Source organism: Sabethes cyaneus, chromosome 1, assembly GCF_943734655.1.
Source record: "Sabethes cyaneus chromosome 1, idSabCyanKW18_F2, whole genome shotgun sequence".
Classification (NCBI taxonomy): domain Eukaryota; kingdom Metazoa; phylum Arthropoda; class Insecta; order Diptera; family Culicidae; genus Sabethes; species Sabethes cyaneus.
In genome coordinates, this window is record NC_071353.1 from 164,115,743 (window position 1) to 164,141,567 (window position 25,825).

General features: G+C 45.2%; 1 protein-coding gene across 1 annotated transcript in view; it reads right to left on the minus strand.

Moving 5' to 3' along the window:
* LOC128732796 (adenomatous polyposis coli homolog) overlaps positions 1-25,825 on the minus strand; it is a 47,967-nt gene that overhangs the window by 4,161 nt on the left and 17,981 nt on the right. Inside the window, exons 3-6 of the mRNA XM_053826181.1 lie at positions 22,533-25,277; positions 7,969-8,865; positions 7,080-7,904; positions 6,400-7,016 (exon numbers count right to left, since the gene is read on the minus strand). Of these exons, the coding sequence (XP_053682156.1) occupies positions 6,417-7,016; positions 7,080-7,904; positions 7,969-8,865; positions 22,533-25,277 (5,067 nt within the window). The 3' untranslated portion in view covers positions 6,400-6,416. The remainder of the gene's footprint in view (positions 1-6,399; positions 7,017-7,079; positions 7,905-7,968; positions 8,866-22,532; positions 25,278-25,825) is intronic.

Below are 25,825 nucleotides of genomic sequence, written 5' to 3' on the forward strand. Positions count from 1 at the left end.
AAACAAACCGATGAAAATGAACCCGATTTTCGGCTACCCTTTGTTATATACTAAAGTAACGAGCGGCTGGAAAGGCAGTAACTACGAAAAGCAGAAATGACGAACCACGAAAAAGGGCTGGCCGAAGATATACTTCGAATTCGAATAAAACGACTTGCTGCTTGGCACAGTTATTCTGATATAAAATAAGAGGCAGGCCGGTTAACAGCATTATTCAAACACTAGCTCAGTTAATGTCAACATCTCATTGACAAGTCTGGACGCGGCAAAGGAGGAAAACCTAAGGGCAATCCTGGTCGCAGTGGACCAAGGTCCCCGACAAGGAAAAAAAGGGCAATGCAAAGTCACGCTCGAGTCGTGCAGGTCTGCAGCTCCCGGTCGGTCGTATCCACCGGCTGCTGAGGAAAGGAAACCGGCTATGTTGAGCGCATTGGAGCTGGAGCTCCAGGTTATCTGGCTGCTTTAATTAGCAGGAAATGCTACTCGAGACAACAAGAGACCAGAATCACAGACAGACCTTTCCGGTTGGCTCGTTGCAACAAGCTGTGCTTAGTTTGCGGTTATCGATACTCCAATTTACCGAAAAGAAGATTACGCTGAATGCGTTAGTGCAAGTTTATTGCAAGCTGGAGTTATGATAATCAAACAATCGGTTCTTTTAAGGACCACGCAACAATTGACGAGTTTATTATATTTTCCTGTCCAGTTAATACGATAATAACACAGGCAACGAGGGAAAAGTTGAACTTTTCGCCGTTGCGGACGACCAACAAACGGCGGGAATAAGTTCAATAAGAATCACGGACATTTTCTACCACTTCCAAAACGTCTGTAGCAGTGTTCTTCTTTTGTAAGCCGCAGAAAAGTGTTGCGTAAAATTTTCAGCTTTTTGAAAACTAGCGCGTACTGTGTATCGATTACCAGAGGAAACGCACTATCAAACGTAGAAACAGATTCATGAAAATTGATTTACTGTTTGGTTTAGTGTGACTGATTCGTTTTAATAAAATAATAATCAATCAATTGTTAGAAATAACTCCTAAATCTGTTGAGAATTGAACGTATACAATGTTCCTACTTTGATTAACGTTACGTACAACGCATGTAGCATCATGTATACATGAAGAATTGTATTACTACATACATGGATACATCCTACTATCGCCACAAAGAGATTTACGTAGTCCTACCTCACTTATGCGGTCGTGTCTTGTGCACAACCCCTCTGATTTTTTTCTTCTTTACTATCCAATTTGCCTTTATTTTCTTTTCGTTTACTTCGCTTTCTTTATCCTTTTTTTCTTTTATTAGCTTTAGTTTTTCTCTTCTGTTCTACCTTTTGCTTTTCTATTCCGTTTTACCATTTGTTTCTCATTTTATAACTCGTTTAACTCACTTTTCCATTTTCCTCGTTTTCGCTATCGGTTTTCTTTTTTTCTTCTGTGCGCTGTTTTCTTGTTGCGTTTCTTTTCTCCCTTTCGTTCTTTTTCTGAGTCCTGAATCTCCTCTGTTCAGTTTGTGGTCTTGTTTTTTTTTCGTTTTGCTTCGTTTTCAGACCCATTTTTCCTCTGTTCCTGTTTCGTTTTTTGTAACTTTTTGTCCCGTTTTGATTTTTTCTGTCCCGGTTTTTTTTTCGTTTTCATATGCTCCGTTCTTCCTCCTGTTTCTATTTCTATCTCGTTTATCCTCTTTTTCTGTTTTCGTTCTTCCATTTTCCTACTCCCGTATTTTGTCCTTTTCGTTTCTTCCTTTTCTGTTCCGATTATCTCCATTTTCGTGCCGTTTTTTTCTCCAGTTTTGCACCGTTTTTTGGCCTCTTTCGGCCCAGTTTATCCTTATTTTCTTTCTCGTTCTCCGTTTTCTTTGTGGTTTTCCTTTTATTCTCTCATTTTTTTTCTTTTCATTTCCGTTCTTCGTATCTTTTGTTGTAATATCCCCGTTTTGTGTCGCGTTTCGCCCCTTTTTTCTCTTCCATTTTCTTCTTTCTCCCTATTTTTTCGCTTCATGTGTCCCGTTTTCCCTACCATTCTGTCAAATTTTTTCTTTCGTTTTTGTTTTTTTCATGCCAAATTTTTTCTCGCGTTCCTTCTTCTTACCGTATCAAGATTTCCTTTCTATTGTGTTTGGTCCTGGGCTTTTGGTCTCGACAACACACGCAAGTCGGCTTTAACCTGATCGACCTTTATTTATGGTGCCGGTGGGTTTCTTTTGAAAAGAACGGATTTCACTGCACAGTCGTCCGGTATCCTTGCGACGTGGTCGGGCCACCGTACTCTCCCAACTTTCACCAGCTGTACGATGGGAATCTCTCCCAGTAGTGCCTGCAAAGTTACTCTCTAATCAGACTATGAATGCGTCGTTGGAACTCCTTACTCGTATTGTTGTCGACGGTGACCAGAGATCCCAAATATATGAACACATCAACGACTTCCAGTTCTTCGCAGTCAATAGTCACTGTCCGTGGGAGGGAAACGTTGTTTTCTCTGGAGCCTGTTACTACCATATATTTGGTTTTCGACGGAAACCCAATCCTCCTAGCCTCCATTTTTAATCTGACGTAGATGGTTTCCGTCGTTCCAAGGTTTCTAGTAATGATGTCGAGGTCGTCTGCGAAGGCTAGGAGTTGGCTACTCTTGCTGAAGATCGTACCTCTCGTTTCGATACTTACGATATTGAATAACATACAGGACAGTCCATCCCCTTGTTCGCGTTCAACTGCATCGTATAGTGCCATGAAATCCAGGAAAATATGATGCGTGGGCACGTTGTACTCTCGACATTTCTGAAGGATTTGTCGGAGAGTAAAAACTTGATCCGTAGTAGCACGGGCCCCCATAAAGCCCGCCTGATGCTGTCCTACGAATTCTCTTGCTATTGGGGACAGACGACGCAACAAAATCTGAGAGAGAGCATCTTGTAGGCGGCGTTGACCAGCGTTTCTGACAATTTTTCCATGGGTTTGCTGTCAAATTAACGCTGACGGATGCGTTGACGCAGCATTCTGTTTGGCCCTTAATGCCGCGGTCATTACAGCAATCTAGCCGATCGCCCCTTTTATAGAGGGAACAAATCACACCTTCCATCCACTCCTCCGGTAGAGTCTCCTCCACCCAAGTCCTTGAAATTATTCAGGGATCTTTCTTCTTCGAAAGCTCCAGGATTTTGCGAGTCATTGAAACGTTTGGAGAGATAAAACGTTTCGACTGCCTAGCATTGAAAGTATTATTCCAATTTGATTCCACTTTCGTACATTCCCATGCTTTTAGCTCCATTTTTAAAGCAGAAGCAGATAAGCAAGAGAAGGGCTCAGATCCTACAAATTGATGAGATGATCTGAGTCTTGCTAGTGCATCAGCTCTTTCATTTCCATCAATTCCACAGTGACCTGGGACCCAGTACAAGTTGATTTGGTTACGACAAGACAATTTTTGGAGTAATTGAATACATTCCCAGACAAGTTTTAATGTGCATGTCGCCGACTTTAAAGCGTTTAGGGCTGCTTGGCTGTCGGACATGGTGCATATATTTGAATGCCTATAGTTCCTGCGCAAGCACGCAGTCGTACATTCTAGAATTGCTTGTATTTCAGCTTGGAATACAGTTGGCCATCTGCCCATAGAAATTGGCATGTCTATTCCTGGGCCAGTTACTCCTGCTCCCACTTGATTGTCCATTTTTGAACCATCTGTATAGAAAACTGTCGAGCCTGGACGAAGATAGGGACCACCATCTTCCCAGGAATCACGTCTAGGCTCAAATACACGAAATCTTCGATTGAAGTTGTATTTTTTCTCCATCCAATCTTCATTACTGGTTACAAGAGGATTTATACTAATAGTTTTTAGAATACTGAGATGACCTGTTAAGTCCCCTTCAAAAAGGTTCTTTGATCTTTTGATCCTCAGAGCACTTTTTTCAGCTTCTAATTGTATAAACTGATGCAATGGAAGTATATAGAGTAAAGCATCCAATGCCTTCGATGGTATACTTCTCATTGCACCTGTTATTGAGAGAGTGGCTAGCCTTTGAAGTTTTTCCAGCTTTATTTGGGTAGTTTTCTCTTTCGTTTTTGGCCACCAGACCAACGAAGCATAAGGTAATCCTGGGTCTGACAATGGCCGAATCCTTCTTGTAAATGGAATGATAGTAGTTTTATTGGCATTTATGCTGAGGCCCTGCCTATCACACCATGATGAAATCAAATTTAAAGCCATTTGCGATAATAGAACCAAATTTTTCTCGAACAAGTATGACTATATCATCTGCGAAGCCAATTATTTCAAAGCCTAGCGCCGTCAACGGTTGAAGAAGATCATCAACTATTAAAGACCACTCTAATGCTCTAATGCTCATAGATGAGCTTCCGAGGCTTGTTGATATCTCCCTTTTTGATAACATTTCGCTAATTCAGTCGATAATGGATATATCGAAACCACGTTTCGTCATAGCCGTAATCACTGAATTATGAGACGAATTATCAAATGCGCCTTCTATATCAAGGAAGGCACCTAGTGCGAATTTCTTTCGCTTCAAAAGACTTTTCTAGTTTTTTTACAACAGTTTGTACTGTTATTGAAGATTTGCCTTCTTGATATGCGAATTGAAATTGTTTTTAACACAACAGACGATAAGCTCATCAGCCTGAAGGATTTTGGTGAAGTCTTATCCTTCCTATTAGCCTTCGGAATGAACGTGACCCGTACTTGTCGTCATACTGTTGGTAAATGACCTAGTATCAGGCTTGATTGAAAAAGGTTTGTTGTTCTGTAGTAGTACAGGAAAAATTCCATCCCTACCCGGTGATTTGAAGGGTTCAAAAGTGTCAACCTTGCTTCTCGTAGAAAAATTTTTGGCCAAAGTACAAGCATCATTCCTGTTTCTATCTAACCCAGTCATTTCACTCGCTATTTCGTGAATGTCTGTCCTGGTTTCAAGATTTACAGTTCTCAATGCCGGTGCACTTTGGTCTCCGCATGTATTAATGATTGAACAGGGAAAATGTGTTCTCATCATTAACTCTAATGTTTCCTTAGTTGTGTTAGTAAAAGAGCCATCCTCTTTTTTTTCAAAGTACCTAACCCATTAGAATGATCTTTAGCGAGGATTTTCTGCAATCTACTAGCAGTTGCTGGTGTATTTTCAATGTTTTCACCTGTGTGCCTACAGTGAATCCTCTTTGATCTTCGTATTTCTCTATTATAGGCAGTGAGAGTTTGTTTATACTCCTCTCACTGTTGTGTTCTTTTTGTCCGGTTAAATAATTTGCGAGTTTTCTTTCTAAATTTCTGCAAAGTTTTGTTTCACCAAGGTACGTCTCTATTCGTAGAGCGTTCCTTTGCAGGACAGCTTTCGTGATAAGCTTGTTGGATCAGGTTTGAAAGTTGTTTTGAGTTGTCCTCAAATTCTTCACATTTTCTTGAGCAGCCTTTCAAGTTGCTGACTCCAACCTTCAGTTTCAAATTATACTGATCCCGGTTTGTTTTCCCGGAATCTATTATAATTTCCTTAAATTGCTGATTAGCTTCGTAATCAAATATGATTTGCTTATGATCGGACAAGGATTCTTCATTCGATACGTGCCAATTTTTTTCGCACATGATAGTTGAAAAACTGAGGTGCCTGGGCTTACCAAGCTGGGCGACACAGTTGCTCCAATCTTATCTCACTAAACGCTTCACTTTTGTCACTATCAAAGGTATTAATTACTATCTGGCGTGCCCCAAGGTAGCCATCTAGGGTCGTTGATATTTGTACTTTTCGTTAATGAGAAGAACTTCGGCGTTATGTTCAGCGTCTTCTGCCCTGGAACGAAGCTTATTGATCTGCATTCTTTAGCTACCGAAGAAAATTTATAACTGCAAAGGCTTTTTTCTTCGGATTACTGAGCCAGATTAAGTCAGCCAGACATCCATGTTCCCCGAAGGCAGCTCCCAAATCGTATCCTACTATGGCAACCCTTCTATCGCACAAACTATTGGTATAACGAGCCTTGGGCCTTGTGCTGCCGTGTTTTCTATTAAGTTTGTGAAGCCTATTCTTTTCGAATAAGTAAGACTGTTTATAGACGTGGAATCCAACCTTTAAATTTAGCAAATTGTTTGTACAACTGTATGTTGAAGATGTAATAAATAAATAAATTAAAGCCAAAAGGTCGTTATGTTAAATATTTTTCTGTCTGGAGGTCAGTTATGTTTATACCAATTTTTTTGTCTGGTAAACGTCGTTATGCCAAACAGCATTAAGCCAAATGAAATGGTGTTAAACGGGCGGCCCCGGTTGTCGTCGTTTTGCAACGGAGCGATGATTCGCTCATAGGAAAGCGAAGTTTTGGAAATTATGCCTACCGTCCATTATGCCTAACGCGAAGCGCACCCCCAAGCAAGGAGCCTTCTTACTTACCTAACTTCAGCATCAGCTCATCGCGTTCCCGTCTTGAGGGCCGTACGTGCGAAAGCATTTCGCACACCGTCCAATTTACCCTTCAGCACGTCCGGGTTGGATTTCATCGTCAGATTGGTCCGCTTCGGCAGCACCAAACCGCTCTTGCGCCGCATCGGTATCAGCGAGCCGGGACTAGTTACGGCACCGTTCAGTGAGGCGATTTGCTCCTGCGACGAGTTGGAACTGATCGGTGTGCTCAACCGGCCGGTGCACGGTTTCTTGTAGTCAACGAGGGAGGTTCGAGCCGTCGTTAGCCGAAAGCGACTGCTGAGCGGGGTGCTTTCGCCGCTCGATGGTGTCGTACCGGGCCCGCTGGTAGGCGTTCCGGGGACCGTTTTGCTGGCATCCATACTGACGCTTTTGTGCAGACTGATGCGTGATACCTTGCCGGCAGCCATCGCAGTCAATCGGGACGACGAAGCCGAACTGGGGATCATCGATCCCGGTCGGCGCAAAGTTTTTGCCGGCGTGGAAGGAGCGGATGTTACGATTGGCACTTCCGGGTTCGTCGGTTCGTCCTGGGTGAAAGTACCCTGCCGAATTAGATGAGGTTCCGTCGCTACCGGTGTCTGCGGCTAAAATACGAAACACTTTTTCAATTGCAAATTCAGAGAAAAAAACAACCAAAACCAAATTACCTTCGAAGCTTTCGAGTTCCCCTGGAAAGCCCCACAAGAGGACTGTCGGTCACGAATCTTTGGCAAGTCAGCGCCTCGAACAGAACCGTTACCATTCATTTCCAGCGAATTTCGCTTCGAACCAACGCTGGTCCGGGCCTTCAAAGGCTGCGGCCGACTGCGGGATTCGACGAGCGAAGTTTGAGCCTTCAGTTTGGGAGGTGGTTGCGAAGCAACAGCAGCGGGTTCTTTCTTCGATGCTGAGGCCAGTTGAGAAGCGGTTGCTGTTGAGGTTCTCGTAGAATTGACCGGAGCGGATACCACCTGTCTCCGATAGGGTGACACGTAGGCGGGCTTCTTCGTTCCACGGACTACCTTCGACGGATCCGCAACCGGGGAAGGATTCACTTTACCGGCTACTTTCGTCGGAGTGGGAACTTTACTCGGACTGGAAAGTGGAGTTTGTTTGTTCGAAACATTCGCCACTGTTTCTGGTGCCGCCGCCGCCGGAATGGTCGGTAGTTTTTGCTCAAACGATGCCCTTCTGCAGCTTTCCTCAATGGTATAGGTTAGTGGTTCCTCATCGTCGTGTAACGGGTGCACGGGTTCAGGAGTGACAATACGTTCCAGCGACATTGGAGCCGGCGAATGAAGCGTGATTGGTGAAAAGACTACCGGAGTTGCAATGATGCTCGACAGTGGAGTGCGCGGACGTTCTTCGCCGTTCAGCAGCGGTAGAATGCTGGCGTTGATGACTTGCGTTTCATAACGAGATTTGTTTTCCTGACGTCGTTCCTTTGAGCTCTTCTTTGGAGAAGGCGTTGAAGGTGCGCTTGGCGTTGGGGTCTGTCGAATAAAAAAAATAGATAAACTTTTGCTCAACCACATTTCCCCCCTCAACCAAACTTACCTTCACTTCCGTACCCACCGCATCCTCAACAGCCTGATTCAAATCGACCAACTTCCCGTTGGGAATCGTGTAGGTTTTGTAGCGATCCTTCATCGCCTGCCGCCGTTCGGCTCGCTTCGGACTCATCGGGGTGCTTTTCCCCCCGGGAGTTGCACCTGGTCCAGCGTTAACCGTCGGAGAAAACTTGATCAAATTTTCCAGGCTACTGTTCCATGTCAAACTGGAATGGCCGGAGGAAAAGTTTTGATCCGAAGCGGCAGAAACCGTTCCCGCGTTACCACTATCCACATCGACCACTTCCGACGTTATGCTTGCCACACTAATCATCGAATCCATCAATTCATCCATCAACGACGGAGGCCCAATACTGTCCAGATTGTGCAACGAGTTCAAACTATCGTTAAAAGCGTGCCCCAAGGCACGCTTGGCCACCAAACCGCTAGGTAATGAAATCTTTCTTTCCTTCGAAATGGAATCGTGTCGGAAGGTCATCTCCGAATCCGAGCAATCCGAAATAAGAATACTTTCCGAGCCGAAAAACGGCGGATTAATTTTGCTCAAATCGATATCGGCACTCTCAACGATGGCCAAATCCTGCAGCTGAGCCGCCACCTTGGTGGCTTCCATGGCGATGATCGTAGAATTGGTCAGCGTGGAAACTGTACTGAACGAACACCCGTCACCGGTCGTACCGGTACCGGTTGTCGTTGTCGGGCCAAACGTCGAATGCCCACCGCCGCCGACCATGGGATGCTGCACTTCTCCACCCAGCTGGAATCGGATTTCCTCCTGTGTTGCTGCTGCTGCTGCTGCTGCCAGCAGCTCCTCACCTGGTAGCGAACGATTCTCATTGATCGGAGTTTGTTCCTCCAAAGCGTCCAAGGCTTTGGAGTCAACCTGTTTTGTGGGAGGAGTAAAAATGGTATTGATTGAAGTGACTGTATAGTTAACAGATTTGTAATAAATACGGTACAGAGAAGAACACAAATCAAGCCTAATAACAATGACACACAAAAAAATCAAAATATGGTAGTCATAGTTTAGACCGATGTCCTCGCACTTTTTGGTAATATAAATGATTGGAATAAGCTACTTTTATAACTCCGCCAGTAACGGACCTTTGCTGATGAACCGCCACGTGTGGCTCCCTAAAAAATTGGATCGGGACCCGAGCTGTCTGTCACAAGCCAGGATAAAGGAGAAGTGTTAAGCTTTGTCGCTTGGCGTGCGGCTCCGGATGGCTCTATGGCAAATTTGTGGTGGATCCATCCGGAACCGCAATTCGAGTCTCTTCCGCGGCAAATCTTGTAGAAATCCGGGGATACTTGCAACACTTTTGAACTTTGACTTGGTGTTACTTTCGAAGTGTACCGCTTAGGTCCAAGTGTAAATAGTCAAAACCTGTATAGTGGTCAGTACTTTTGATTTATGATTATGAAAAAACATATCAACTAAATGAATCTGTAGAATGAACCGAAAATAGGAGTGTTGCAAGTTACCTAGGAAACGGGGTTACTGGCAACACTTTTCTGATTTTGCATTTCTTATGAATTTAAATTTGATTTCAAACCGCGAATGACTATTTTTAAATATTTTGAGTGTATTTGTAGTAAAACTAGAGACACTGGAGGTATGTTTTGTTTCCCAATTTCGTCTATCGCTTTTTTAAAGATATTCGGTGAAAATTCAGCATGTCGGCGAACTCCTAATTGTCGTTTCAAGGCACGTGGAATTTTTCATTTTTCTTTAATTTTTCTGGAGATGACAGCAGACAAAATAACATCGTACAGATGCAAACTTACTTTGTACATACTGTCTATTACGATAATTATCTATATTTTACAAGTGCTGCAAGCGGCGCCATATTAGAAGTAACAACACGACCCCCAAGAGTTGTTTATTGTTTATTGTATAAAAAATCATCTGACTACATGTAGTCTTAATGAACTAAAGTTACATATATAAAATTTCACAAGCTACTAGAAATACGTTGCCGAAAGGTTTTTGTGGACACGTTGAAATCGAACAAGTGATATGTCTCTTGGAATCGTCCGCTCACACTAATCATAGGGTCATTGTTATCGTAAACAGTGTTTCTAGGAGGTTGTTGTAACCATCGTATCGGTCTTAGAATACGTTGTGGTGCGTAGATGTGTAGTTGACCAAGCAGTGCGGAACTGTCAATCTCGGAACGTAAAATTTTTGCACCGAAAACAGCTTGGTTGGTGTTCCGTCGATCTTCAAGAGTTTCGATGCCAATCAATGCACACCGGTCTTCATAAGAAGGTAAGTCATGCGGGTGCGTCTGTCATGCTGCACTGATTCGATTCGGGAAATCCATACTTCTTCATAAGGGGACCCTACAACTGACGCGAATTCAAGAATGGATCTTATCAATGAGCAGTACAATGCGCGAAGACAAAGTGGATCGGTGAAGTCAGCAGCAATTTTCGAAATGAAACCTAGTTGGCAGTTGGCCTTCGCTACAATAGATGAGTAGTGCATTTTAAAAGTTAGTTGGTAATCTAACAGAATGCCTAGATCCTTAATTTGGTCGACTCGATTCAAAATAATCCCGTCGATGGTGTAATTGAACAGAACAGGATTCTTCAGACGCCGGTAAGAAATTACACAGCACTTCGCTATACTAACCACAAGACGATTTAGTCGGCACCATCTGGTAAACCTGCCCAGCATATCCTGTAGACGGAAACAATCATCTAACTTGCGGATGGCAAGGTATATCTTCAAATCATCCGCGTATATCAGCACACTTCCGTTTGGTAGGATCAGGGAGACATCATTGAAGAAGAGAGCGAATAGAAGGGGTCCCAAATTACTTCCTTGAGGAACGCCACACTGCGGAGTGAATACTGTCGATTCAGCCGATCCTATCTTTACATATAGCTGTCGGTTTGTCAAATAAGATTTCAGCCAGTCACACAGTCTATCCGAGAAGCCGAGACGACGAAATTTTGCGTACAGTATTTCATGGTCTACTGTGTCGAAAGCTGCTTTAATGTCTGTATATACCGCATCAATTTGCACACCACTGTCCATGTTGCTTATACAGAAGGAAGTGAACTCACAGAGGTTCGATTCTACAAAACGCTTGTGGAAGAACCCATGTTGGGAAGTCGTAATATAGTGTTTGCACGCCTCAAAAACCAATTTATTCAATATGATCTCAAAGCATTTTGATCCAGCGGATAGCGATGTTATCCCACGATAGTTGGCAATATCCGTTTTATCTCCTTTTTTGTATACTGGTGTCATACACGAGCTTCTCCAGGCTGTGGGAAACGTTCTAGTTTGCAGTGAAACGTTGAAAATCGCTCGCAGAGGTTCTACCAGAACACCGGAACATTTTTTCAGCACGCACGATGGGATCCCGTCTGGCCCAGCAATAGGGTTGTATAACATTTCGCCGAAGACCATATCGCGGAGTACCGTTTCGCGGAAAACATTTTCGCGGAAAGTACTATTTCGCGGAAAGTACCAAAACGCCGAAAACCCTTTCGCGGAAAGTACTATTCCGCGGAAAACCGTTTGGCGGAAAGAACCATTTCGCTGAAAACCATTTGGCGGAAAATATTGTTTCGCGGAAAACCATGTTAGTAGCAAACTTTTCCTAGATGATTCAGGGCGAGCCGGCCGCAGGTAACGGCGAGTGTTCGCCGGTGACCCGCCGTCGAAAGCGCCGACCACTGCGGGGGGCAGCCCCCCTGCAGAGATCACATCTGTCTAGGTCTATTCGTTTTCCTAGGTCTACTGACCGCTAGTTAGTTTTCCCTAGTCCTCGCATCGATTTAACTTTCGTTGAATACAAAGCGGCGAAGCCGCTTTTTGCGGCTTCCAAACTGAATGAGCGGTGGTTCTCCGCCAAATAGTACTTTCGGCGAAAATTTTTTCCGCGAAATAGTACTTTCCGCAAAAATGTTTTCCGCGAAATGGTACTTTCTGCGAAAATGTTTTCCGCGAAACAGTATATTCCGCGTTATGGTCATCCGCGAATTGGTTTTCCGCGAAATGGTATTCGGCGAAATGTTATACAATCAGCAATAGATGATAAGTTCAACTTCGCGAGTGCCGTAATAACCATCTCAGCACTGATATCGAAAATATCCATGTCAACAACGTCGACGGGAGCATGGCGAATGGCTGTGCTAGTATTTGGGTCATGAAGGGTTGCGGTAGAGTTGAATATAGTCCCGAAATGTGATGCGAGAAGTTCACACTTTCCATCGACAGTAGAAGCGGTTAGATCACCCAATCTCATATAAGTAGGTAGACCATGATCCTTTCGCTTAGAGTTTACAAACGACCAGAACCGTTTCGGATTCCTAAGTAAGTTGCCTTCTGTCTGAATAATATGTCGTCTATACAGCAATCGGTTGTAACAACGGTATACTCGACTCGCTTCCTCAAATAGGCGCTTGGAGAACTGGTTTTTATTTTGACAGTATTTCTTGAGCATTTTCGACCGTTGTCGTTTCAAATACCTCAACCGCGCATTAGACCAGGGTGGTTTTTTGGGAGGTCTGAACGGGGGTACCGCCTCAGAAAAACAGCAACGTAGTTTATCATTGAAAGCAGTAACAGCATCATCAACATTCAATACTGACGTATACATCAGACCAATCTATCTGGGATAGCAATCCATTGAGGGTATGAAAATTAGTTTTACGAAAGTCGAACTCAAATATGTCAACGTTGTCATAAAGAGGAATATCAGGGAGGCCCTCGACGGTTAACGAAAGAGCGGGATGATCAGGGTCCAATCGGACCACAGGGTCGGGAGCCTCTTCAGCTGTACTGATAGCAGTTACAGGATCGGAAGTGAAAATCAGGTCAAGAATACGATTCCTGGCGTTGCGAACTGCATTACGTTATATCAGACGGCAGAACGACAAGCCATCGAGTAACATGCGACAAGCCGGTGGAAACTGCGCGATGATAGTGGATCAGCGAATAAGTAGCCACCTGTAGTAGCACTCCACTCAACGCGAGGTTGGTTGAAGTCACCAAAAAGAATGAGTTGGTGATAAATACCGGAGTAGGTGTAGAGGTGGCGCACGACAATAGACCTGAAGTGCGCACTCCGATCGGCACGGTCGATACTGGTGGAGTGATGGACACAGGGATGGAAGAGGACTTAAACCTCGACAGAATGTCGCTGAAAGGAGGACTCTCGGCTTCATCCCTGATCCTAAACTCACCAACAGCCACTAAACTCACCAACAGCAACACCTATAGCCAGCCCAGCTGGAGCTGGTCGTTACCAAAAGGCAACGATCTGCTGATACGGCGTCCCCGAGTATCAGCAACAAAGGTCCTTTTTTTCCTTTTTTTTTCCTTTTTTTCGGGTTAGGGGAAACAAGGGAGACTTGATCCCCATTTTGTTTTATGTGTATTTCTCGAAAGTTCATGAGAAAAAATACCTGGTTTTTAATTTTTCGGCAGTTTACAATACAACTTACTACCTACAATTTATCAGTCAGTGCTATGTAACGCTAAACAAAAGATATGGGACATTTTGAAAAGTACTGATAATTTTACATATTAAAATATGCGGGAGACTTGATCCTCGGTTCAGGGACAATTGATCCATTTGCAAACATATATTTTTTTGCTTAATTTTCATTTGATAGTTTTACGAAAATAAGAAAAATTCCTGTAATATCATTATTTAGTGTACAACAGTTGATTTCAAAAGTATAAAATGTATTTAGAAATGAATTTATGTATTTAAATTTAGAAATCGTAGTACATCGATCTATAAAAGTATAGGTTTTGACAATTTTTATAATTTGCGACGAGAACTTTTTCGTTGGGCTTTAACTTTTGAAGCGTTACATTTTTCCTGTTTAACAATTAAAGCAGCCTCCAGCTTCAACTTTATCGGTGTATCTGTAAGGATTTGTGTCTCTCCTCGTTTTCTTACTCTTCGCGTACTTTTTCGTGGTGATGCCTTTGGAAATGGCTTAATATCTTCAGGTGTTTTGATAATTATATTGTTTGGAACCATGGATTTTTGTACCGGATTAGTAGAGTTTTTCATAGAAGATGAATTGTTTTGTACAGAAAGTACGGATTTCGTTGTTTTGACCCGTTTGCGTCCACGTTTAATTTTTATTGCTGTATCAGTTTGATTCGCTGTCGAACAAGTTTGTTCTTCTATTGTCTGCGAAGAATTTGGCTCATTTCGATCCGTTACATATGACGGTAGAAAATCTTTGTCATTGAATACATTTGAATTTATAGGATAAATTCCAGTAACGTGAAAACCACTCGTAGCGTTTTTTGCGGAGAAAGCTTGCGAGAAGGCTTTAGCAAAGCATCCCGCAATATCGTAAATCGTAATAGTTTTTCCACTGTGCTGAGCCATCCAATCATCACAAGCGTCGTTGTAGTGAGCTTTAAGTGGACCATATACTGTCCTATCGAGAGGCTGCAGTTTATGTGAAGTGTGAGGAGGAATTGTAAGCAAGTGTATTCCGTTCGACTTAGCGAAATTAAGCGAATCGATGCTGATATGGCTTTCGTGGTTATCTAAGATCATCAGACATGGGCTTTGGATAGAGCATTTGGTGAAATTTTGGAAATGTTCGAGAAATTTTATGAAACTCGCCGACGTCATCCAACCGCTAGGATACGCGACGCCTCGGCTTCCTACGGGCGCATTAAGCAGCATTCTGTCTTGCCAATTTTTCCTGGGGAAAACGAAAAACGGAGGAATGTTTCCTCCAAAGGCATTAATTGCACAGCATGCAGTAACCAACTGCCCGCGTTCACCCGACGTAGCCTTGCTCACTTGCTTTGTACCTTTAATGGCTACAATTTTTCTTGGTTTGTGTACAGTTGTCAACCCAGTTTCGTCAATGTTCCAAACAGATTCCGGTCCAAACTTAAATCTTTCCATGATATCGCGCAGGTTCTCAAAAAATTTGCCAACGTTATATTTATTGAAACTTGTGGCACGGCTCAAGCTAGTTGGTTCAGCCACACGAAGAGATAGGCGACCGCTACGACGCATAAATCCATAATACCAATCAGAACCTGCCATACCGTTTTTCCATTTTCCCGCTATAGGTTTGTTGTTTTGCACAGCAAATTCATATGCAAGTTTTCGGACCGAACGGGTGGTCAATCCGTGATTAAGTTTGCTGGCTTTTTCAATATATTCTTCGAGCAGCCTCTCTTCTTCCTTGGAAAATGCACGGGTTGCTCCTCCGTAGTCCGGTTGGTAACTGATCTCTTCCGAAGCATTCTTTCGTTTTCTTACATATCGCTTAAGTGTCATTACATTCAAATTGAAATTTTTTGCGGTGGTTCTGACCGCATCTCCTGCTAGCACCAGGTTTACTGCTTGCTTCATAACATTTGGGTTAATCGGAACACGTCGCGACTCTCGACTCGGTTTGTACACGTTCGGCATCCTAGAGCAAAGCTACCAATTAGATATATACCCATAAACTAGAATAATTTCGTTTTCTTACCTTGTTATCCGAAATTTGCATCAAGCAGTCTCCGAAACCTGCTTTCTTTACAAAAAGTGAACCAGAATAAAATATCGTACCGAAGCTATATGTAAACAAAACCGGTACGTCATGACAGCTGGAGAAAATATGGCAGTGATGCTGGTTTTAATGATTCTTCGTGATTTTTACAAAACGAATGTTTACGGTAGGAGAATCGTTCATTTTAGTATTTGTAACTTACATGGCATCCAAATTCGTCATTTCCCATCAAAAGGATCAAGTGTCGCTGAAATTATGTGGATCAAGTGTACCTGTCGTAGTATGTTTTACTGAAAACTATTCTTGTAAAATATATGTAAGTTTTATTGTAAAATGTATACAGCATCAATGAATAAACATGTTTAGCTAATTTTTTGTTTGAAAAGCAATTCAAAAATTTCAAGACAGTTCTCCGCAGCCAAAAAATTGGGCTTCACTAAAAAAAGAAGTATGAAGAATTATTCCGTTGGAAATCTTATTACATTATATTTTCATTGCAATGTAAAAGTTCATTACAGTTTTGTTTTGCAGTTTTGTTAGTTGAATGAAACGTACAACTTTAATTTTTTTCTGCAGAAAAATCATTGTATTTACTGAGAAATAAAGATTGGATCAAGTGTCCCTAGGGATCAAGTCTACCTGGTCTCCCCTATCCAACTGGTCGCTTAATAGCGTATAAAACTCTGCGCTGGGCCCTTTTGTGATGTCAACAAAGTGTCAGGGAGACCTCAAACATCAGTTCTACCTGACGAGACAGGCACTGTCGCCCACTAAAACACAGGTAGAGCCCCAAGCATAGTCGTCACGCCTATACCCGCAGGCGGAGGCGTTTCGGCCCTGCGCGGACTCCACGAACTGACTCTAAGATCTCTCTGCCAAAGGCCGGAATGTCATATTTTAAATATAATGATGATGATGACGATGATGATGATAATGATGATGATGACAAGAAAAATAATAGATCGAATTTGTAAATGTGCTTTGGACTTTTTGTACCACTCGAGTTGCAATATGTGGTATAGTGAAGAAATGGAGGATTCGTCAGCCCCGCCTGACACCGGTCTTCAACCGCGCGCCCGCTCTCAGTTTTCCAACACAAACAACCACAAATGAACCAATAGGTAAGACAAATTTCGGAGCATTAGTGGTTATCAACTTATCAGGGCAAATTTAATCTTTCATCCCCTTAGCATTCACAGTGCATTCCCACGATACAAAGTAAATTGAGCGCAGCACAAGCTGGACGTTCGCGGTAGTCGACAGAAGCTTCAAAATATAGAGACTCGCCTGCCTTCCAACCCTCGAGATCAAAGTGCTGTAAAGCTCTGGGCTTAAACGTCTCTTTAAGACTCGACCTCTTCCAATCGACAGAGCCCGCGGGCGGCCATCAGAGCTCAGGACAGCTCTACTCTATCTAGCAGCACCGCCTAGCCGAAACTCGAACACGCGACACGAATTGACCTAATTTTCCCATCTGCTACCTAAGAAGTGCTATTACCCGTAATCATTACAGAGTGGTCCTTCGGCATCCAATCGGATCTGGTATCCCGCTTAGATCCCCTTACTAACCCTAAGCCCCCGACCAACTCAATCAATCCGACATTTTTCGGAGATATTTGTGACAGTTGTGATAAATAGGGATGAATCCCAGAAAACTTAATCTATTGTCAGAAATCCCCTTACTGGCCTTATTCTTAAACGGAATAAAAGAACTTTCTGAACAACGCAACAATCACATTTGGTAAATTTTTACCCCGAGTCCCACTTGAAATCACAAAAGTAATTTGATATATACCCACATTCAGAAGTAAACGTGACCGCTGTTCATTTACTGATTAGTTAAAAAGCCCTACACCACGACAAGGTTCAGTTTTATCGTAGGGGTTACCAAAAGGCAACGATCTGCTGATACGGCGTCCCCGAGTATCAGCCACAAAGGTCCCACCAAAAAGAGACCACCGCAGTCGAGCCTGCGCGGGTCCTTCGGTACCAAAACCAATCTCGGGGTGCACATTCAGGGAAATAGTGGATGCTTTCAGCATAGCCATAACTACGGCTGATTATCCCGTTTCCCTACGATCACTACGGATCAGCTTCAGACTGTCCGCACCGTTCTTCTGGACCACATTGCTGACCAGGAGGCTCCAGACATTAGGCCAAAGTTCATGCTGCCAGTTCAAGAACGGCTACTTGACACTGGCTTGCTTTGACCAGAACACGGTCAAATGGCTGGAGCAAATGGCATCTACTCTCGTCCCGTGGGAAGGGGCACAACTACGGGCCTACGACACGAAGGACCTGCCGAATGCACATTACTCGATAGGGTACTTCCAGGACAGTGTCGGCACCACGGACGAGAATTTTGAGATTCCTCCAGAATCAGAACGACGGCTTTTCAACACAAGCGCGGCAGATACGCCATCGAACTGTGCGGAACTTCCCTCCGGGAGTGCCCCGCCGCCACCTAAACAATGCACTCCTGCGAAGACTAGACAGGCGTAGCAAAAACCTCGCAAGAGGCGTACTCAGCAACCACCAGACGATAGCAGACCTCAGAGGCTCAATCCGCCGTGAAGTGCGGGTCGGATATCTGTGGCCTGTCGCCTGAAGCAACCGAAGCCTGCCGCTGCTGGTACCCGTTCGCCAAGGCTCGATCCATTATTGGATCAAACTGAAAACGGCAATCCTGCCTCAAAATGAGCAGCTTTCGCTGCATTCAGATGAACCTCCACCATGCCAAGGGCGCGTCTAGTGTCCTATGCCGGAGGTTCACCAATGAGCAGCTGAGTGCTGTTGTGATCCAGGAGCCATGGATTAAGCTTAGGACTAGGTCCAAGCCTAGAACTGCCATTCTGTTAAATAAGAAAATAACATTTTCTGCAATTGCAGAATTCATCCAACGCGATGTCGTTGCCATTACGGTGGTAGTCCCGACGACTATAGGGAAGCAGGAGATAGTCGTTGCGTCCGCCTACTTTCCAGGGGACAAGGACGAAATACCACCGCCCGAGGCTTCTGAACTTGTGCGGTACTGCAGGGCAGTCAACAAGCCGTACGTGATAGGCTGCGACGCAAATGCGCACCACACGATATGGGGCAGCACGGACACAAACAACGATGTCAATGTTATCAATGTACGCAATGTGGCCACCTTTATAAACGCTATCAGACAAGAGGTCTTAGACCTTACTCTATGTAGCGCCCCTACAGCTGAGAAAGTCAAAAATAGGCATGTCTCTGATGAACCAAGTTTATCAGACCACATACATTTCATTTTTGACATCGAGGCTAATCCTCAAAAGAGAGAACAATTCAGGAATCCGACGAAACCCAATTGGAGTTCCTTTAGGGATCATCTGATTGCCTCACGTAATTCCTGTCACAATAATATACGAACTCCAGTTGAGCTGGATATCGCCGCTAGGCTAGTGACCTGCAATGTAGGATCACAGACGCGTCTAACACAAACTGTCCCGTAAACACGCGAACAGTTTGCCGTGATGTGCCCTGGTGGAAGCAATCTCCGTCGGAAGGCAAAGCGTCTGTTCAACAGGGCCAAAATCACGTCTAACTGGGAAGACTACAGAACCTCCCTCACCAAATACAACGCGTCTGCAGAAAACGATATCCAAGGATCACTGCAATGGTCTAGGGCAATTAAAAAAAGAGGATGGGAGTCTCGCTGTTACCACCAGGGAAACTCTGGAAGTTCTAATGAACACGCACTTCCCTGGTTCGACAGTGACCACTGGACAAAACGTAGGCGGGCAACAGTGGAGTGGGTCATTACACAATGTGCCAAATGATTCGGTTCTACTTGCACCCCGATTGTTTACGGAGCCTTCGATCAATTGGGCACTCAGCTCTTTTGAACCAATGAAATCTCCAGGTCCGGATGGTATTCTACCCATTTTCTTACAAAAAACGGACGGTGTTATAATGTCCGAGCTCATCCACCTCTTTCGGGCCAGTTTCACTTTGGGTTATATCCCGGAGAATTGGCGGAAAGTAAGGGTGGTGCTCATACCTAAGGCTGGCAAAAAAGACAAAACCATGCCTAAGGCTTTCAGACCGATAAGTCTGACTTCAACGCTTCTTAAGCTGATGGAGAAAATCACGGATAACTATATCCGCAATGAGGTGTAGGCACTTTGTGCTTTTCTTGATATTGAAGGCGCTTTCGATAACACGTCCTTCGCGTCAATTAATACGGCTCTCTGTCAAAAGAGAATCGACCAGATTACAACGAGCTGGATTTAAGCAATGCTCTCGGGCAGATAAATTACAGCATCACTGGGAGATATGTAACGATTTCGTTGATCAAAGGATGTCCACAGGGAGAAGTTCTCTCCCCCTGCTCTGGCCACTGGTGACCGACGCACTTCTTCACAAGCTATCACAGCTTGGTTATGAGACCATTGCTTACGCCGATGACGTTCAGCGCCTGGCCTGTCTTACAGTTACCAGTGCCATGCGTACAACACTTACTGCAGCCTTGGAGGCAATGCTATGCTTACTGCCTTTGCATCTTCATGTGAAGAAGGAAGCAGAACTCAGCGCACTACGGTTGCAAAGGAGTAAAACTATACTCAAAGATGACCAAATCTGCCATCTTCGCATACTTCGGGAGTTCAATCTGACACCCTTAGTAACTTCAGTCTCTGACTGCATGGAAGCCAGGCCCAATATGGACGTTCCATACGAGGTGATTGAAACGGATCGCTCAATGTGGAATAATGGAGGGCCCGATCTTCCATCTGCAACTATCTGCTTTTTTACAGATGGGGGCCTGCACAGGCTCCGAAGTCTACGGACCCGGTATCAGGTTTGGGAGTGCAGCACAGCATTGAGGGAGCTCTCCCGCCAAAACAAAGTTTTATTACTTTGGATGCCCGGTCACTGCGGAATCGAGGGCAATGAATTTGCTGACAACCTAGCAAGACAAGGATCAGCTCAGCAATTTATTGGTCCTGAACCGTTTCTGGGCAACTCCAAATCCGCCGTGATAGGTGAACTGATGACATGGGAAAAGCTAGAAATAGAATCCCGTTGAAATCAAACACAGGGTTGTAGACAACTTACTTATTCAGCCGAGAGCCGGGGTGGTTCTTGCCGTATCAAGAATTCCTCTACATTGTACTTGGTCCTGGGTTACTCGTCGCCAATTCGTTGCGCGTCTCGACACACGCAAGTCGGCTTCAACCTGGTCGAGCCATCGTGCACGTTGAGCCCCTCTATTCCTGGCGCCGGTGGGGTTCTTGGAGCGAACGGATTTCGCTACACAGTCGTCCGGCAACCTTGCGACGTGGCCGGCCCACCGTAGTCTCCCAACTTTCGCCAGGTGTACGATGGGAATCTCTCCAAGCAGTGCCTGTAGCTCGTGATTCATACGTCTCCGCCACTCTCCGTCTTTCCGTCTGTACTTCGCCAAAAATAGTCCGCAACACCTTTCGTTCAAAAACGGCAAGTGCACGAATGTCTTCCGTAAGCAAAGTTACCGTTTCAAGCCCGTAGAGGACTACCGGTCTGATTAGCGTTTTGTACATCATCAGCTTTGTGTGGCGGCGTATGCCCCTTGAAGAGGAAAAAGCAGGCTCGACCTGCTCGTGTTATTATCGGCGGTGACCAGAGATCCCAAATATCCGAACTCATCAACCACTTCCAGTTCATCGCCGTCAATAGTCACTATCCGTGGGAGGCAAACGTTACTTTTTCGGGAGCCTCTTCCTACCATATATTTGGTTTTCGACGCATTGAACTGTAACCCCATCCTCCCAGCCACGGTTTTTAGTCTGGCGTAGATTGCCTCCGCCGTCCCAAGGTTTCTAGTAATGATGTCGAGGTCGTCTGCAAAGGCTAGGAGTAGGCTAGTCTTGCTCTCGTGTCGATGCCCGCTCGCCGGATCACACCTTTAATAGCGATATTGAATAACCTACAGCACAGCCCATCCCCTTGCCTTGTAGACAAGCCAAACAGTTTATCTACCCAAACCATGCAGTAGCTAAACAACTACTCCATTTAACTCGTAGTGAACTACGCACACTCACGGGACTCCTAACAGGACACAGCCCCGCTCTTTATCATTTAAAGAATATCGGCAAGGTACCATCCGACACCTGCCGCTTTTGTAACTTTGAACCTGAAAGTTCAGCGCATCTGCTCTGCCATTGCGAAGGCACAACTTCTTAGGAAGTTCCCTTCTTACTCCATATCAGATATGGAACCCAAATCCCAAAACGGTCATTGGTTTTATAAACCATGTGCCACAAAAGACGATCAATAAGACTGTCGCAGTGGCCTTTTAACCCAATGCCCTTCTGGCATACAAAAAAATGCCAGCAATTCGTGGTTCATACGCCTACGCCACTCTCCGTTATCTGTTTGTAAAAAAGAAGCTCCCAATTGTTCTCAAACATGTTTTTAAAGGTAAACCTGAGTATCGCATTTGCCATCAAACGTAGGCAAAGGAACTTTCAATGGTCGAATGTACGGCTGTATAATACCAGGCGCAGGCAGTAAGGCAGCTCTATCAATCTCGGTCTTCATTCCGATTGCTTCGAGCGGTTTTGTGATTTGCACAACCACATCGGAGTAAAGCTTCTCTTTCACCACTGACCCTGACCCCACTACATATGTTTGATTGAAACGTTATATTCAGTGTGAATGCACTTTCCACAATTTTGCGTCGAAGATGAGTCGAATAAAAACCTTCTGTGCACGTACACTCTTTCGTACACTGTCTTTCGTACATGTAGTCCAAAGTGGGACCGAAGTCCTCGTACTTTTTGGTAATATCAATGAATGGAATATGCTACTTTCACAGCGCAAACTGGAAAGTATACAATCATGTGATTCTAAATATCAAAATTCGTAATTCGGACCAAACAATAAGTGTTATACACTAACACTAACAACTATTTCATCCGAGTTCAAAATCAAGCCAAAAATTTATACATGAAAAGTCGAAATTAAGTGAAAATTTACGTATCAAAAACCTATCTGAATGTACAAATGATTGTGAAAGTTCTGAAAAAAGAAACTCACCTCATCGCTGATGGTGGCCGTATCGTCCGTATCATCCGTCACCGAATGGTGAATCTTCGGTGCCTGCACGCTCAAGCTCGGAAACGACACATCGTTCGAGCACGTCGCATCCTCATCCCAGGTGCTGTTGGTCTCCCGACAATCGCTGGTAACCATCGCGGAGGAACCGGTACCACCGGCACCGGAGGACACCGTCCGCAGGTACTCCGCCGTCGAAACCAGCTCCTGCGTAAGGCGTTCCACCGATTTCAGCATCAAGTCCGGATCCTTATGTTTGTCCTGGGGGCCACAATCGGACGCGATGCTGGCGTCGACCATAAATTCGTTCGATATCTGCATCCCGCTGGATGCCATCATGATGCCGCTCAGCGTCGTTGCATCCGAGCTGGCTGCGAACGGGGCGGCCGGAAACTCGTTCGACCGCTCCAGCAGACTCTCATATCCACTCTGAACCAGCGTGGTGGTGGAAGAAGCTAGCGGCTGGGGCTGACGCAGCTGCTGCTGCTGCTGCGTTGGTTGACATGGAGACAGTGGCTGACGTTGGTATGGAGGAACTGGTTCGTTTCTTGTGGCGATGGTGCGACTGGTGGTGAGCTGATGACTGCTGATGATGCTGCTGCTGCTGTTGGTGGTGGTGGCCGGGATGGTGGTGGTGGTGATGATAGCTGTGGGTGAACTGATGGGTGGAGTGGTGCTGCTGGTGATGACTGCGGTGACGTCCCGTCCCGGACGGTCCGCCGCCGTGTTGATGGAGAAGCTGCTGCCTCCGGCTGCTGTGTTTGCTACTACGCCTGCTGACATTACGTTGGTGGCACCGGCATCCTTCGTATTCACAGGCGTAGTGTGCACGTTTTTTGAACCCGACGACGTTGAAACGTGTTTGGCGTGGACAGGTTTGGTGGCCCCCGCTCCAGAAATCGACAATCGCTGCAGGTTCTGCGTTAGCTCAAGCGCCAGCTGCTGGCTGGCCTTTCCCTTCGGCAGTCCACTTTTGATACATTCCAACACCAGGTCATGGTCCCGGTCCGAGTCCGGGATACTGTCGTCTGATGGTGGGATCCGAGCAGCGGCGGCAGCTGCCGCCGCAGTACGCATCCCCAACTCGGTGAAATTCATTCCGGCTCGGAGTTCAAATCCGTCCTCTTTGTGCTTTTCGGTTAATTTTTTCATTCCGGTTTCAATGCACTCGTCAAGAAGAGAATTGCTCTGTGGATCGTTGGAGTCGTCAGAATCCGTAGAATAGTTCAGGTTTACAGCGGCCGCTGTCATTCGATTGCCCGACTGAAGCATGCTGTGAACGTGCTTGAATGTTGAAGCGTTATGTTTGGCTTTGTTGGTGGTGAACTTGATTCCGGCCGCGATAGCTTCGTCCACTAACTGATCATCCGACTCCACCGAGATGGAACTTAGCGAACCATTATTGAGCACTGCTTCACCCAACGGTACCGGAGGCGGGGGTAATTGAGACAAAGGTTTACCTTTGAGAGTTGAAATCCGAACTACCTTCTGCGCTCCTCCGGTGGCTTCGGTAGCGACCGTCAAATCCGACAAGCCAGACATTGTTGACATGGCACATAGACTATCCTCCACGTAGAATTTGGTGACTTCATCGTTCGCGTAGATTGGTTCCATATGGACCGGGTTTCTCATCATACTCATTGGGTTCTCCTTCGTCGTTGATTGATTTCCATTAGTTTTCGGCACTGCCCCCATTGCTAGTGGGACCGGTGAATCTTTCTTTCTCGATTGGGACATGCCGCTTCGAATGCACTCGTCAAGCAACTCATCGTCCTGCTCGCAATTACTCGAGCTCTCGTCCGAGTCATGACCGTGCTCCTCTGTGCCCATTGATAACACGCTCAAATCACAATTGCTGGTAGCCTTGGACAACCGTGCCGGAGTGTCTTCCGTGCAAAATCTCTGCAGCGAATCTTCCGGCAATTCCCGGGGTGTCTGATAATCCGAACTCCTAGCCATTCGACTACTACTCATTCCCATATTGATACAGGATTCCAACAGCAAATCGTCTTCCGCATCCGCATCGTCGTCCGAGTCCGTGTCCGAGTGTTCGGTTTCATTACAAACTTCCGGAACGGGCAACACCGGTGGTCCTTCCGGGGGTGCCTGTCTCGAGATCAACTTCGATTCCTGGTCCTCTTTTTCCTCCATACTGAGATTACTCAAGCTGGTAGCGCAGGAAAACGCTGCCGGTGTGTTTTCCACATTGAACTTACTGACGCTGTCCTCGAAAGCACTCTTCGCTGCACCGCCGCCCGCTGGCGGTCGTTGTTCCGTGTGTCCGTCGAAACCACCCGGCAGAGGAGGCCTATTCTGCGCTACGACCGTCACCACCGTCGGCGCCATAATCGCACCATCACCGGCGGTACGCCTCGGCGAATGGGGCATACTCTGCGTCGGAGAATCCGGCAGCTCCGAGGGAGACATTACCCCGGACGCCAGCCGACTGAATTCGCTGATGATGGAGCTTTTGTCGTCGATGCAAACCGCCGGTTCCGCACTGGACAGCGATCCCACCGAACTGGTGCGCGAGAACATCAGTGGTGTTTCCTCGGCCGTGTTGAGGAAGGAAACCTGCTTGCCACCGCCGCCGGCTATTATACTGCTGCCAGCGGCGCCGCCGTCGCCGTCACCTCCTCCACCACCACCAACAGAACCCGGTGTCGTGGGAACAGTCTGATCGGGCGGGTCGCCCAGTTCAGGTGGTTTGCTGGAACGGTTTCGATTCTGAAAAGTGGAGAATGATAGAATTAAATACTAGTTTCAAATTACTTTTCTTCTGATAGTGACTAAATAACGAACAGCAGAGATAAAAACATACAAATTTGAAAAAAATCTAATAAAAAGTACTGCTTTTCACACAATTACCATCAAAATATTGTGTTTACTATTACCTTTCTACTTGCTACGCTTCAATTTAAAAAAAAACTGTCTGTTTCGTCAATTGGCAGGTTTGACAATCGTCTTTACTACCAGAACGTAAGAGGACTTTTAATTCGATTGTCTCTGGAAAAGCGTTAAGCGTAAACCGTTGCTTAACTGTGCTATTGATAATAGAACCTGTGGCTCTCTGCATTCATTTGTTTCATGCATTATTGCAAAGCGGTTTGAGTCTTTGATGTATCTTTTAGAACATTTGTTCGGGGTTTCCTTAGAATTTCAAGAAGCAGCTTACGAGCTTGTGTTTTGAATAATATTAAAAGCTTCAAGCCTTATGTTGAACAAACTATACTGACCCAAACCTCAGCCCATGAAACTTAAAAATAGAAAAAGTG